At 36.1% G+C, this 13,015-nt stretch overlaps 1 protein-coding gene across 17 annotated transcripts in view; it reads left to right on the top strand.

Moving 5' to 3' along the window:
• Lrrfip2 (LRR binding FLII interacting protein 2) overlaps positions 1-13,015 on the top strand; it is an 87,484-nt gene that overhangs the window by 65,740 nt on the left and 8,729 nt on the right. For 6 of the 17 annotated variants that reach the window (XM_047531095.1, XM_047531098.1, XM_047531097.1 and 3 more), the window contains 5 exons: positions 963-1,133; positions 3,668-3,760; positions 6,353-6,445; positions 11,575-11,673; positions 11,939-12,071. In XM_047531095.1, coding sequence (XP_047387051.1) covers positions 963-1,133; positions 3,668-3,760; positions 6,353-6,445; positions 11,575-11,673; positions 11,939-12,071 — 589 coding nt within the window. The remainder of the gene's footprint in view (positions 1-962; positions 1,134-3,667; positions 3,761-6,352; positions 6,446-11,574; positions 11,674-11,938; positions 12,072-13,015) is intronic. The other 11 variants (XM_047531099.1, XM_047531101.1, XM_047531104.1 and 8 more) reach the window with 3 other exon arrangements.

Genomic DNA, 13,015 nt, shown 5'->3' on the forward strand with positions numbered 1-13,015 from the left:
GTTTAGATATATGGTTCATTTTGAGCTAATTTTTCTGTATGGTGTGAAGTAGGAGTCTAACTTCATTCTTTTCATATGTCAGTGTTCAGTTAACTTTATCATTTATTCTTTTCCTATTGAAGTATATGGCCATACTTGTCAAAAATTAACTGATTATAAATATAAAGGTTCAGGATTTAGAGGTTTACCTTGATCTTGACTTGTTAAACTTTTGCATTGGTATTTTTTAAAATGTATTTCCAGGACTTATTTTTTTCTGTGTGAAATGTTTTTCTTTTTTGCTTTAAAAGAAACATCAGTAGGTAATAGTAATTACCGAATTTGATATAATTATTAGAAAAAACACTTGTAAGCTATTTTAGATACAAAGTTTTGAGGTATATAAAATATCAGGCATTTTTGCTAGCTCTTTTTAAATTTTCATTTTTTTATTGCCCACTTATAAAAAGTGACTAAAATTTGAATAATAGCTAGAAAAAAGTTTACATATTTACATTAGCATTATAATACACAGTAGGAAAGTTCAGAAAACAGATGTCCAGGAAGTGGCACAATTCAAATGAATATGTTTACTTGTGTAAAGAGAGGCTGTATTCTGTTGTTATGCTTCATTCTGCACACTACAGGAGTAACATTTCTGAAAATATTAATGATTCATTATTTCTGACTCTTACAAATATATGTTTTCCACATACCTGTACATCTTTCAGAGGCTACATTGCTGCTTGATTTGTTTTCTTGGTAAGCAGAAAGGATGTATATTTCTTAGAAAGGCTCTATTGGCTTATTACTGTCTTCCTGTTTTATGTGCATGTTACTAAACAAGAAGTTCCCAGACTGCTTTTATTTTGTGAAAATGCATCTTTCTGTGTTTGTGCCAGTGCTAAAACTTCCTATGATATTGCATATATACTAGTCAGTGAACGTATTTTAGATATCAAGCTGATGACTTTGTCATTTAGGAGTCTTTGTCTGAAGTGGAAGAGAAATACAAGAAAGCCATGGTTTCCAATGCACAATTAGACAATGAGAAGAATAATTTGATCTACCAAGTGGACACCCTCAAGGATGTTATTGAAGAACAGGAGGAACAGATGGCAGAATTTTATAGAGAAAATGAAGAAAAATCAAAGGTAATTGCCTGTCTTGTATCATACCATTTTCTTGGGTCAGAAAATAAAACCCAGTCATTTAAAAAGTGATGAGGTTGATAGGCAATTACAGCCTACTTGGGAATGATGTGTTAGTCAAAACTTAATGGTCCAAGAAACATTTTGTGCAAAATTTTTTTGTGTGAACACGTTTTCCTCTTATAAGTATACCCTTAGGAGTGAAGTTGTTGGGCCCTAGAGGAGTGTATTTAATTAAGGAATGCCAGACTGTTTTCCAAAGCAGCTTCACTGTTTTACATTTCTTAGCAGCAGTGTCTGCAGTTCTGATTTCTTCAAATCTTCATCAATACTTTTATTATCTGACTTTAATTCTAGCCATCCTAGTGGATATGATTTTGATTTGCATTTCCTTGATAGCCTTTGGAGTACATTTTCATGGACTTACTGGTATATTTTCCTTGGGAAAATGTCTATTCAGATCCTTTGTCCATTTTTAAAGATTGGATTATTTGTCTTTCTATTATTGAGCTATGTGAGTTGTTTATGAGTTCTGGATACACTTCTCTTTTCAGATACATGATTTGGAAATATTTTCTTCTATTCTGTAGACTTTTTACTTTTTTTTGCTTTATTAGCTTAAGTCCATCTTTAAAGAGAACCTTTCTTATTTCTTATTATTCAGATGAGACAGTTACATGGGAAAGGGGTTTACATAGGGAAGGCAAGATAAAGGCTTCATTCTTTGCCTTTATTTACAAGTTTTCAAAACAAGGAGTTGTTTATTTAGTATCCTCTCCTTGTTTTCTTTTACAAATATCATTATGAACTCATGATTTCAAACATTGATTTTTTTCAGTGCATTGCAGCTTTTATTCTTTTTTTTTTTTTTTTTTTGCGGTGCTGGGGATCGAACCCAGGGTCTTGTGCTTGCAAGGCAAGCCCTCTACCGACTGAGCTATCTCCCCAACCCGCTTTTATTCTTTTTGATGCTCAAATTATCCCACTTTTGGCTAGTGTGAGCCTCTTCAGGTTCCCAGCTATGTTTGATGAGTCTAATTGTTTGTGATAGCTTCTTTGCTTTCTGACAGAAAAAATGTTCCTGACTCGTTTTGTATATTTTCTGCCCTAGACTCAGAATTAGCCATTTGTCCAAGGAGCCCTGGTCCTCTTTTAGTGGAGCAGTGTGGGTGATAGGGGTGTTTGTTGTCCCTGAGTTGTTCATTGTTTATAGGCTTTCTCAGTGGATATATCAGTGAAATATGTATGTGGGATTTTTGTTTGTTTGTTTTTAATGTCAGAATATATTATGAGTTCATGCTGGTAGTCCCAGTTTATATTCAGGACCCTAGGGATTTTACTTAACTTCTGTCTTAATGTCTGTATCTCCTTTTTCCCACACTGCAGTTCCTAGTTCTCAGAGTCACTGGGGATGACAGCAGTTATGTTACATTCTATTCTCACTGCTTTATTCCACAATACTCAAAATAGCAATAGCAACATCAATACATACATAATTACTGAAAATAGTCAAAAGTGTTTGGTTTGGTATGGCCTTTACTTTTGCTAGGCTATATATAGCCAGACTATTGTTTTAAAAAGTTACTCAAAATAGTTTTCTGTCTTCATGTGTAGGCTACTAAATGGATGTATGGTTAGGTTCATTGCATTTTATATTCAATATATATGTACGTATTGCTTTTTGTTTTTAATTTGTATTTTTTACAATAAAAATACAACATAAAATTCATTTTAACCATTTTGTTTTATTTTATTTTATTTTCTTATTAATTTTGTAGTACTGGAGATTGAACCCAGGAGCATCACCAGCCCTCTTTATTTTTTATTTTTGCCACAAGATCTCACTAAATTGCCTAGGCTGACCTTGAACAGTGATTCTTCTGCCTTAGCCTCTTGAGTAACTGGGGTTACAGTCATTTACCACCATGCCTGGAATTTTAAACGTTGTGGTTAAGTGGTGTTAAGTGTATTCCTTCACATTGTTGTGCATCAGATCTCCAGAATTTTTCATCATTTTTTTTTCTTCCAGTAGTGGATATTAAAGCCTGGGACATGCTACCACCAAGCCACATCCCCAACCCTTTTTTATATTTTGAGACAGGGCCTTGTTAAGTTGCTCAGGCTGTCCTCGAGCTTGCAATCCTCCTGCCTCAGCCTTCTGAGTTCCTAGGATTACAGGTGTACACCACCATGCCCAGCTAAAAGTTTTGATTTTTATATAGTTTAATTTTTTGCCTCCTTTTCCCTTATTGCTTACAGATTTTTGAATCATCGTAGGTAAAGTTTCCCTACCTTTGATTAACTTTTTCTTTTAAATTCCCGTGTGGTTAGTTTGTTCTCTCGTTTGCCTTTCTCATACAAGATGAAACTTTTGTTTTCAAACCTTTCTGTAGAATGTACAGTTGTTCTAGGTTCCCATGAATCAGCAGTTCAGACATGTGTCTGAAACTCACACTTGGCTTATGTGTTATATCATGTATGTTCAGTTTTGTTGTGTGCCATGACCTGTATAAATGATATCTTTTGTTTAAAAACAGGAATTAGAAAGGCAGAAGCATAAGTGTAGTGTACTGGAGCATAAGGTGGATGAACTTAAAGAAGGCCTTCGACAAAGAGATGAGCTTATTGAGGTATGTACATGAACTTCGGCAAAGAGATGAGCTTATTGAGGTATGTACATGAACTGTGGGAATACTTAATTTTGATAGAAAATGAGTTGCTTAGGATCCAGGTGTGTGTGTGTGTTAGGAGAAGAAAGGTAAAATGCTACAGAGAGTTCACTTTGTCTTCACATTTGACTGTCTCCTAAAAATTTTTACATGAAACATAAAGGCAGGTTTAACAAATTATTACTATGAACCCTATAAATATTCCCCCATTTATTTATTTATTTATTTAATTTAGGCTTTTTTGGGTACGGGGATTGATCTCAGGGGCACTTGACCACTGAGCCACATCCCCTGCCCTATTTTATATTTTATTTAGAGACAGGCTCTCACTGAGTTGGTTAGCACCTCGCCATTGCTGAGGCTGGCTTTGAACTGGAGATCCTCCTGTCTCTCCCCCCTGAGTGGCTGGGATTACAGGTGTGCACCATCGTGCCTAACTAAGTGCCTTTTATTTCTAAGCACATTCGTTCCTAAAGGTATCTTAGGAAATAGGCAAAAGGGAGAATTACAGAGTAACATCATAATCTTTGGAACCTAGTGTATGCTATGACATGATTCTTAAGAATTAAGAAATTTGATCTTCATTCAGGTAAATACATTTCTGAGATAGCTAAGTGAAAAAGAAGAAATGTCTGAATCTATACTTTTATACAAAAAGGTGAAGGTCAGCTAGAGTGGAGCTTCAGGTTTCTGCTGGTAGAGCAATTCTGTGTGCCACATTGTTGGCATCATATTCCTGGAAGGAGTGCAGCCCATCAAGAACTTTTTGATATCATTTATCATCCTTGTGGGCTTACTCCTTCCATGTGTTTTATTCTTTAAATATGGTTTTATAAATAAGGGAGTAAGTCTGAGGGGCATCCTGCCCAGTATCCAGGTGTGGTTGTCATGGCATCTAATATTAATTTAATATTAATGACATGTTGGTGATATCCCTTTTAATGATGAAAGGGAGAAACCTCACTTACCATACTTTTCCACATTCCTGGTGACTTAGACACCCAACACACACACACACACACCTCTCTTTACCCTTTTCCTCTCAAACCTGTCTCAATCTCTTTCCCTATTAATGACTTTTAGAAACTATTTAATAAAGAAATGACTGTCTTTTCATTTATGGTTTGGTATTATATTTGTTATTTTTAAGAAAAAGTGAACATAGCTGGATTTTGTGAATTTTAAATGCAGATGCAGATAACACTTTGGCTCTATCAGGTTCTATGTGAGTTTTCCAATTTTTTCATGTCTGATAGGCAGCATATTATCTGAATTCTGTATCCTGCTTTTTAAAAATAATGTGAAATCCTTTCCCTTTTTGTCCTTTTGTCTCATTGTGTCCATATGCCAGCCACTTCTTATTTCTTTTATTAATTAAGAGCTATCCTATATCTTACACCTTTTTTATGACTTCAAAAGAATAAAAGTGCTCATAATAAATTATAAAGAATAAATAAAGCTGATTCTCAAATTTAGTAAATTAGGATTGGTTAGCTGTTCTTGTTTTTAATTGATATATTCACTTAAGAGGATTATAATGTTTGATTTATATAATTTGTGGTTTCTTTAAAGTCCAGGGTACTAGATATATATAAATACATTAGTTTTAGTTTTTTATTAATGTTTATAGCTTAAGACCTTTTAGATGTTAGTATCCATGATTATTCATAACTGAAATACCTTGAGTATGACAAATAATGTTTTTGGTCTCCAGAATTGAAAATTGCATGATATAGTAGATAAGGTGTGAGTAGGGAAAGTAGGCAGTGATAATTTACCAATAGTGCATAGCAAAAAAACCCTTAAGTACGAGAGAGTATAAGGTAAGTATCATTGCATACTCAAAAGAGTTCTTTGTGAATTGCTGCATGTTAAATTCTGGTTTTTCTAACTGATGTTTCCTTTATAATTCATGTTCTTGCTATTATAGATTCTACTAACAGAAAATCAAAGTAATCAAGCCAATACATGTCTGTCTTACATTTTTTTGTTCTGTTTTAAAAAATAAAATTCAAAACTGGTACTTGTTCTCTGTGAAAAGGATCATTTGTTCATAAACAAGCCTAAGTTTCCTTCTAGAAATGTAAGTTGTTCCATGTTTGGGAAAAAAAGCAGTTATCAGAGAGAGAGTATACATATGGAGCTGTATGTACACAGAAACCCTAGCTGGCTTGCTGCCACATAGCTGTGGTTGGAACAGTTATTCCCAGTCCCCTTGCTTACTTTTACAGTTTTATTTATTTATTTTTTTTGGCGATGCTGAGGATCAAACCCAGATCCTGGCGCATGGCGCATGCTAAACACTCACTGTACCAGTGAGCTACACCCCTAGGCACCCCACCCCCCACTTTTGTAGGGGCAAGCCAGTGAGACTCATGTTGCCAAGACCCTGGATGTCATCTTTCCTTTTAGCAAACCACTCTTGCATTTTTTGTTTATCCCACACTGTTTAAAAAGTTTATCAGCTTTATTTTTTATCTGTTTTCCTCCCTATGATTCCCTCCCTTTTTTCTTCTGCTCTTTTATTACTTCTCTTCCCCTCTTCCTCTGCAGGAGAATCAGCGCATGCAGCAGAAAATAGACACCATGACAAAAGAAGTGTTTGACCTCCAGGAGACACTTCTTTGGAAAGATAAAAAAATTGGGGTATGAGATGAAATTGGGCTTTGGTTAGAAGCTCATTGATGAGGAATAGACCAATAGAATTTAACTTAGGGATTCCTAAAAATCTGGCCTTTTGATTATTCTTGAGCAGTTATACAATGTGAAATATGAATAAGAAGAAGACAGAGGAACTTCCATGGGAAAACCTGATACTGTGCCTGGAAAGAATTCATCATTCTATCCGACTTGGGGCTTGTGAAACCTATGAGTAGAACTTTAAAAGAAGTTGGCCTTCATGCCCCTAGGATTCATATCCATAAGCAGCCACAGGCATTTAATTCATACTCTGTGGGTAGTTTGATATCCTTACAAGTATTTGAATAAGAAGCAGGAAGATAGGGAGTGGGGATAGGGAAAGAGTTATGAGCTTCTTATAAATTCTCCATGAATAAAATGGGAAGAGATTAAAATCAGTTCAATTATGGAAGCTGATAGGAATGTAAGACTTGGGTGAGTTGCCAAACTATGACATCATCTCTAATTATAAACCAAGAACTCCCTAAAGCAGAGCCCAGATAAGGAAAAGTTCTTTATCGCTTTTTTGCTTAGTCTTGCGGGTATATTCCAAGGACTCAGGAAACAGAAAATTTCCCACCAGTTCACCTCAGGTGTCCTTCAACTGGCAATCTCATCTCTTGGCATGAGCTTTCTCTTCTGCAGTGGCTCCTATGTAGTTGTCAGAGGCTTACCTTGTTAGGGAAAGGTTACAGTGGAGGAAACAGAAAGAACAAATGAGAAAAGTCTTGTTCTCTTTTCTTTTTTTCTTATTTTTTGAGATTAGGTGGGATAAGAAATGTTGGCAAAGAGCCATAGGAGCACTGGTGAGAGACATGCCCAGATGTGAACACTCTGGAACAGATCCTCCGCTGGGCATTCTGATGCCCAGCTGGAGGTCAGCTGTATCCCATTCTTTTCAGCAGTCCCAGTACCTTGTCCTCAATTAATAAAAATGAGGGAAAACCATATTACCTCTTAAGAGTTCATAGACCAAGAATTTAAAAGAACTAAATCTACTTTTGGTTAATTTTCTGATCTTAAGTTACTGAGTTTCTGAAACTTCATCCAAATCTAGGACAGCTTTCTAGGGGATGAATGCTCTATTAGGCATTTTGAAATTGTAGTTGTGAACTACTGATTTTATTTAAACTTTCCTTCAGAAATTTAAAATGAGATATGAAAAATTTGTATCACTAAGTAGGCAATTTATAAAGTATAATTAAAAATCCAGTCATTATCTACAGTGGGCTTCTTTTAGGACCTTACATAATTTCCTTTAGCACAGATCTGCAGGTCCAGGGCTTCCAATTTGTATAGTTGTCTCTGTGTCTGAAACTGAGCATTGTGGACCAGTCTTAGAAAACCTTAAAACATTCAGTCCAACAAAATGTTCTTTGCTACCAAAAAGACATGCTGATGGTTAAGATACAAATTACTTGGCTTTTTAATTGTATGCACATTATGTTGAATGAATAACTGGAAGTCTTTATCCTGTGGCTATGTAATTATGCATTCCTTTGACTTCTTAAAATTAAACATTTTTTTGCTGGGTGTGGTGGTACATGCCTGTAATCCTAGAGGCTTAGGAGGCTGAGATAGGAGGATTGTGAGTTCAAAGCCAGCCTCAGCAACAGCAAGGCGCTAAGTAACTCAGTGATACTATCTTTAAATAAAAGACAAAATAAGACTGGGCATGTGGCTCAGTGGTTTGAGTGCTCCGGAGTTCAATCCTCAGTACAAAAACAAACAAACAAGCAAACAAACAAAAAAAAACCCACCATTTTTTATTTTAAGAACATTGCAGAGTACATGCAACTATAAGAAATAGCACAGAAAGATCCGATGTGCCTTTTACTCTGTCTTGCCAAATGTGACATCTTGCAAAACTGTAGTGTAATATCACAACCAGGATACTGTCTGTAATATAGTAGGATACAAAACTTTTCCATCCCTAAAAGGGATCTCTCTTCCCTGTACCGACACTGGTACTGGGGGCATTGTACCACTGAGCCACATCCCCAGCCCTTTTTATTTTTTATTTTGAGACAGTCTTGCTAAAATGCTAATAAGGCTGACCTTGAACTTGTAATCCTCCTGCCTCAGTGGGATTACAGGCATGCACCATTGCACCTAGCAGATCTCTCCTCCCTTCTGGCCACATCTGCTACGCTTGTTACTCCCACCCCAAGCTGTGTTTTCTATTTCTGTACTGCTGCCATTTAAGAATACTTTATGAAAAATTTTGCTAAAATACAAACAACATACAATTTGCCATCTTAACCATTTTTTAAGTGTACCATTCAGTGGCATTTAAATACATTCGCAGTATTGTGCTACTGTCACTACCATCCATCTCCAGAACGTTTCATCTTCCCCATCTAATACTTTGTACTCATCAAACAACTGCCACTCCTGCCAGCTACCTTTTTATTTTCTGTCTCTAGGTACTGCATGTAAGTAGAATCATATAGCATTTGTCCTTTTATAACTGACTTATTTCATTTAGCATAATCTTTTCAAGTTTCCCCAATATTGTAGCATATGTCAGAATGACTGTCCTTAATTTTTAAGGTTGAATAATATTCCATTGTATGTATATACAATTTATCCATTTTTATCCATTGATGTACACTTGGGTTGCTCCTACCTTTTGGATGTTGTGAATAATGCTTCTGTGGACATGGTGTACAGTTATCTCTTTGAGATCATGCTTTCAATTGTCTTGAAATATCTAGTAGTGGAATTGCTGGATCATATAGTAGTTCCATGTTTAAATTTTTGAGGAGCGGTTATTCTGTTTTCCATAGTGACTGTATCCTCTTACATTCCCACTGGTAGTGCACAAACATTCCAGTTTCTCCACATCTTCACCAATATGTGTTATTTTCTTACTGTAAATAGCTATTATTATCTTACTGTTATTAGCCATTCTAATGAATGTGAGGTGGTCCCCTCTTAATGTTTTTAAGATACATTTCAGTTATGGTCGGTGACTACCTAATGCATCACTTGTCTCTAGCTTCATTTCCAAGATTCAGATTTAGTGACTTCATGCTGAAGTATCTCCACTATTCCCAGGTTAGAGTTTAATTTTTTCTAGTTGTTCCTTCATTGAGCCTTAGTGGTCTTGCCTCTAGCTCCACTGCAGTTCTCCACAAGTGTCCATATGTAGAGTAAGTGCATGCAAAGGTCCTGTGTATCTGGTTAACCCAGCATAAACTTGTTCCCATTCTAAGATATTTTTGGCCCAGTGCAATTATATGAAGATTTAACCTGTTGCCTCAAAGTTCAGCCATATATATATATTGCATATATCTCCATTTGGCTTTTTAATGCTAGAATTTGAGGTTAGGTCAGGGATAAAGAATTATTTAGATCTCCACAAACCTGTACTTTTTACTCTAAAAAAAAAATCAACTGTAGCAACTATTGTTGCATGCAAACACAAAGGTAGTTGTTATATGTGGTCAGGTAATGCCACAGGCTTGCAAATCCAGCATGAATACATTTGACCAATTATAAGGTATTTTGGTAGTTTTCAAACTTTGTGGTGAAATGGACAGATATACAGGATATATTTTATTTTCCCATCTACAATTGTGGGAAGATAAAATTAAAAAGTCTAAAAGTAAAAATAAAACCCAGTACTACAAATGTGGAAAGAGGAGCAAATGTCATGTCCTAGCATTTGCTAGAATTCCTAGTTTCAAATTGGTCTGTTCCTAAGTGGTCTTTTACAGTTGATGGCATTGTTTATATGAGCATGTTGTGACAGTGATCATTTACTCTGTTATATGTGGTTATGCATGGCATAACTATGCATGCAAATACCAATAACCAAAAGTACCTAACCTGGCAGAAATTAAAGTGACTATCAGCTGATGGGAAAGTACCACTGGGCTTTGTTCTTCTGATGTTCCATTTGTTAATAATGTAGTAGAGTGTTTATACTAGCCCCAAGTGTTAGAATAAAGGCCATATGGTGCTAGAAACTCAAGTTAATTTATGGGTAGACTCGAGACATATCATATAATAATGAATGTAAATTGTAAAAGGAAGTTAGATATTGACGTTGCAATTGGATAAGAAAGGACTGCTCTGTGATCTACTTTTCTAGCATCATTTGGGATAATAATCAAGTAACATAATGCAACCTCTGTAGGACTGTGATATAAAAAATTGTGTGTAAGAGTTTTGGAACCAAAAAGAACTGGATTAATTTTCTGGTCTTGCCATTTACTGTGACTTTTGGGAATAAAAAAAAAAGACACCCCCCCCCAAACTTTTCTGAGCCTGAATTTTCTGATCTATAAAATGAGGATAAGACCCCTTTAAACTTCCACCCATGGGGTGGGCACTACTGCTATTCCTACTGTTTTTTCAGATGAGGGAATTGAGGTATGGGTAAATTAAGTGTGTGCCAGGACCTAAAAGCTTCATCCGGGAACCCATAATCTACCAGCCTCCATAGGTGGGCTATATTTATTTTGTCAATGTTTTATTTTTGTTTTTCACATTTTGAAAGTACACCCAAAAACCAAATGAGTCTTAATTGTATTTAATTAACAGAAATCCTGGAAAATTCCTTTGGAGACTAGCTATTTTGGATTAAGTGGTATTTGAGTATTTTGCAACACTACTTGGAGAACAATCATACAGCCAATATTTAATGAAAATAACTTAAGTATACTGGTTATTTTTCTTCCAAAACCAATTTTTTATTTTAAAAGATCAGATATATTCTTGAATAAGTTATTTTAGTTAAATATGAAATACTCCTTGTTGTTGATCAAATGAAAATGTACTAAGGAGGTCAGTAAGGAAAATTTTAACTTTTACTGCTGTCTTCATCTTCCTTTTCCTGTTTTCTTCATTGATTGGAAAAGAAAGATTTGTTTTCCTGCTTGATGTGATAAGCATGTTTTGCTAAATTTATGCATGAGAACCAATTTCTACTAAAGCTCTCTTCTGCAGATGACTGTTTCCTCCCCTGACTGCTTGTTTCCAAGGGCTTCCTTGCTTTTTATGCCTTATCTTTGCTTAATTGAATTAGTTACCTTTCACTTGCTCTTTTTCTGTGCCATTCTTTCCTTTGCTACCCTTCCTAAAACCAGGCCCTAGAGAAACAGAAAGAATACATTGCCTGCCTTAGGAATGAGCGAGATACGCTCAGAGAGGAGTTGGCTGACCTGCAGGAGACAGTGACAGGAGAGGTACGTGAGCATGAGCTGGAACTCAGTTTCCTCACTGCTTTACTGTCTTCCTTTCATCCTGTCATCTTTCTTAGCCTAAATACAAAAGACAGTTTTTTTCAGGTTTGATTAAGTCATTTCCTTCGCAGAGTTTTATATTCCATGTAATTGATTCTAACTAGGTTTTACCCAGAGCAAACATACATTGTTGCAGAGTTACCTCACAGAGCTTCCTGCTTCTATGTGGGCCATCTTTTGTGATGGTGGGTTTTTTTCTTCCCCACAGAAACATGGTTTAGTTATAATCCCTGATGGCACTCCCAATGGTGATGTCAATCATGAACCAGTGGTTGGTGCCATTACTGTTGTGTCTCAGAAAGCTGCTCAGGTCCTGGAGTCTGCAGGAGAAGGGCCACTAGGTAAGACTGGTTGTTATTTATCTTGGATCAATGTTGTTGGACTTCTAGCTTGTTCATAACCCAGCTTGGAAAACAAAAACAGGATAAGGGTCATCTGAAACTTGTCTGTATCCTTAACAGGAAGATCTGGACACATTATCTTTAGACATCTTTGATATTGGGAAACCAGCATCTGAGTCATCGTGAGGCAGCTAAGTGTAGCTACAGGGCCCCAGCATGGAAACACCATGGGTCTCACCCAGTGCTTTTCACTTAAAAAGTCAATCATGTCCATCCCAGGGAGCCTGTGGGTTGGCAGACAACTTCCCAAGTGTATTTTTAATTTTTTTCTTCCCGGAACATCTGGTTTTGTGTTCCATTTCTTATCCCAGGGTTTTGTAGCTCTTTGCCATCACATTTCTTAAGGCAAGAAATAGATGATCAAGAAGATAGGTATCAGAGGCCTGCAATTTCTAGAGCAGGGCTTCTAAGCCTTTTAAAATCTGGACCTCTTAAATGTCACTCTGAGAACCTAGTGACACCTCTCCCAAAGAAACCACCAAGGGTACCCATCCCATGTCCCTAAGAATCCTACTCTAAAGGAAGGAGAATAACACAGATAGTTACTATATCATCAGCTCCCTTTGACCTATTAAAAAACAATCCTTTTACCTTTTTCATCTTGTTTTTATATATGCCGAGGTTTCCTAAAGGAGCAGGAGATGGCACAAGCTGAAAAAAATTTTTAAAGTTAGTAAGCAGGTTCTTTAATATGCAGAATTTCTAAAATGTAATTATAGGGTACTTTGATAAAGCAGAAGATGCTGGGTGGATGAGAGGAAAGATCTAGAGAATGTAATAGGTAGATGTCTTTGGGCAGCTCAAAGTATTTCTTCTGCCTTTTTGGAAAGTGCTAAAGAAAACAGAACTTGTATTTGGCTATGACCCTCATTGATTGTGGGGTG

Source organism: Sciurus carolinensis, chromosome 17 (genome assembly GCF_902686445.1).
Source record: "Sciurus carolinensis chromosome 17, mSciCar1.2, whole genome shotgun sequence".
In the NCBI taxonomy this organism is placed as follows: Eukaryota; Metazoa; Chordata; class Mammalia; order Rodentia; family Sciuridae; genus Sciurus; species Sciurus carolinensis.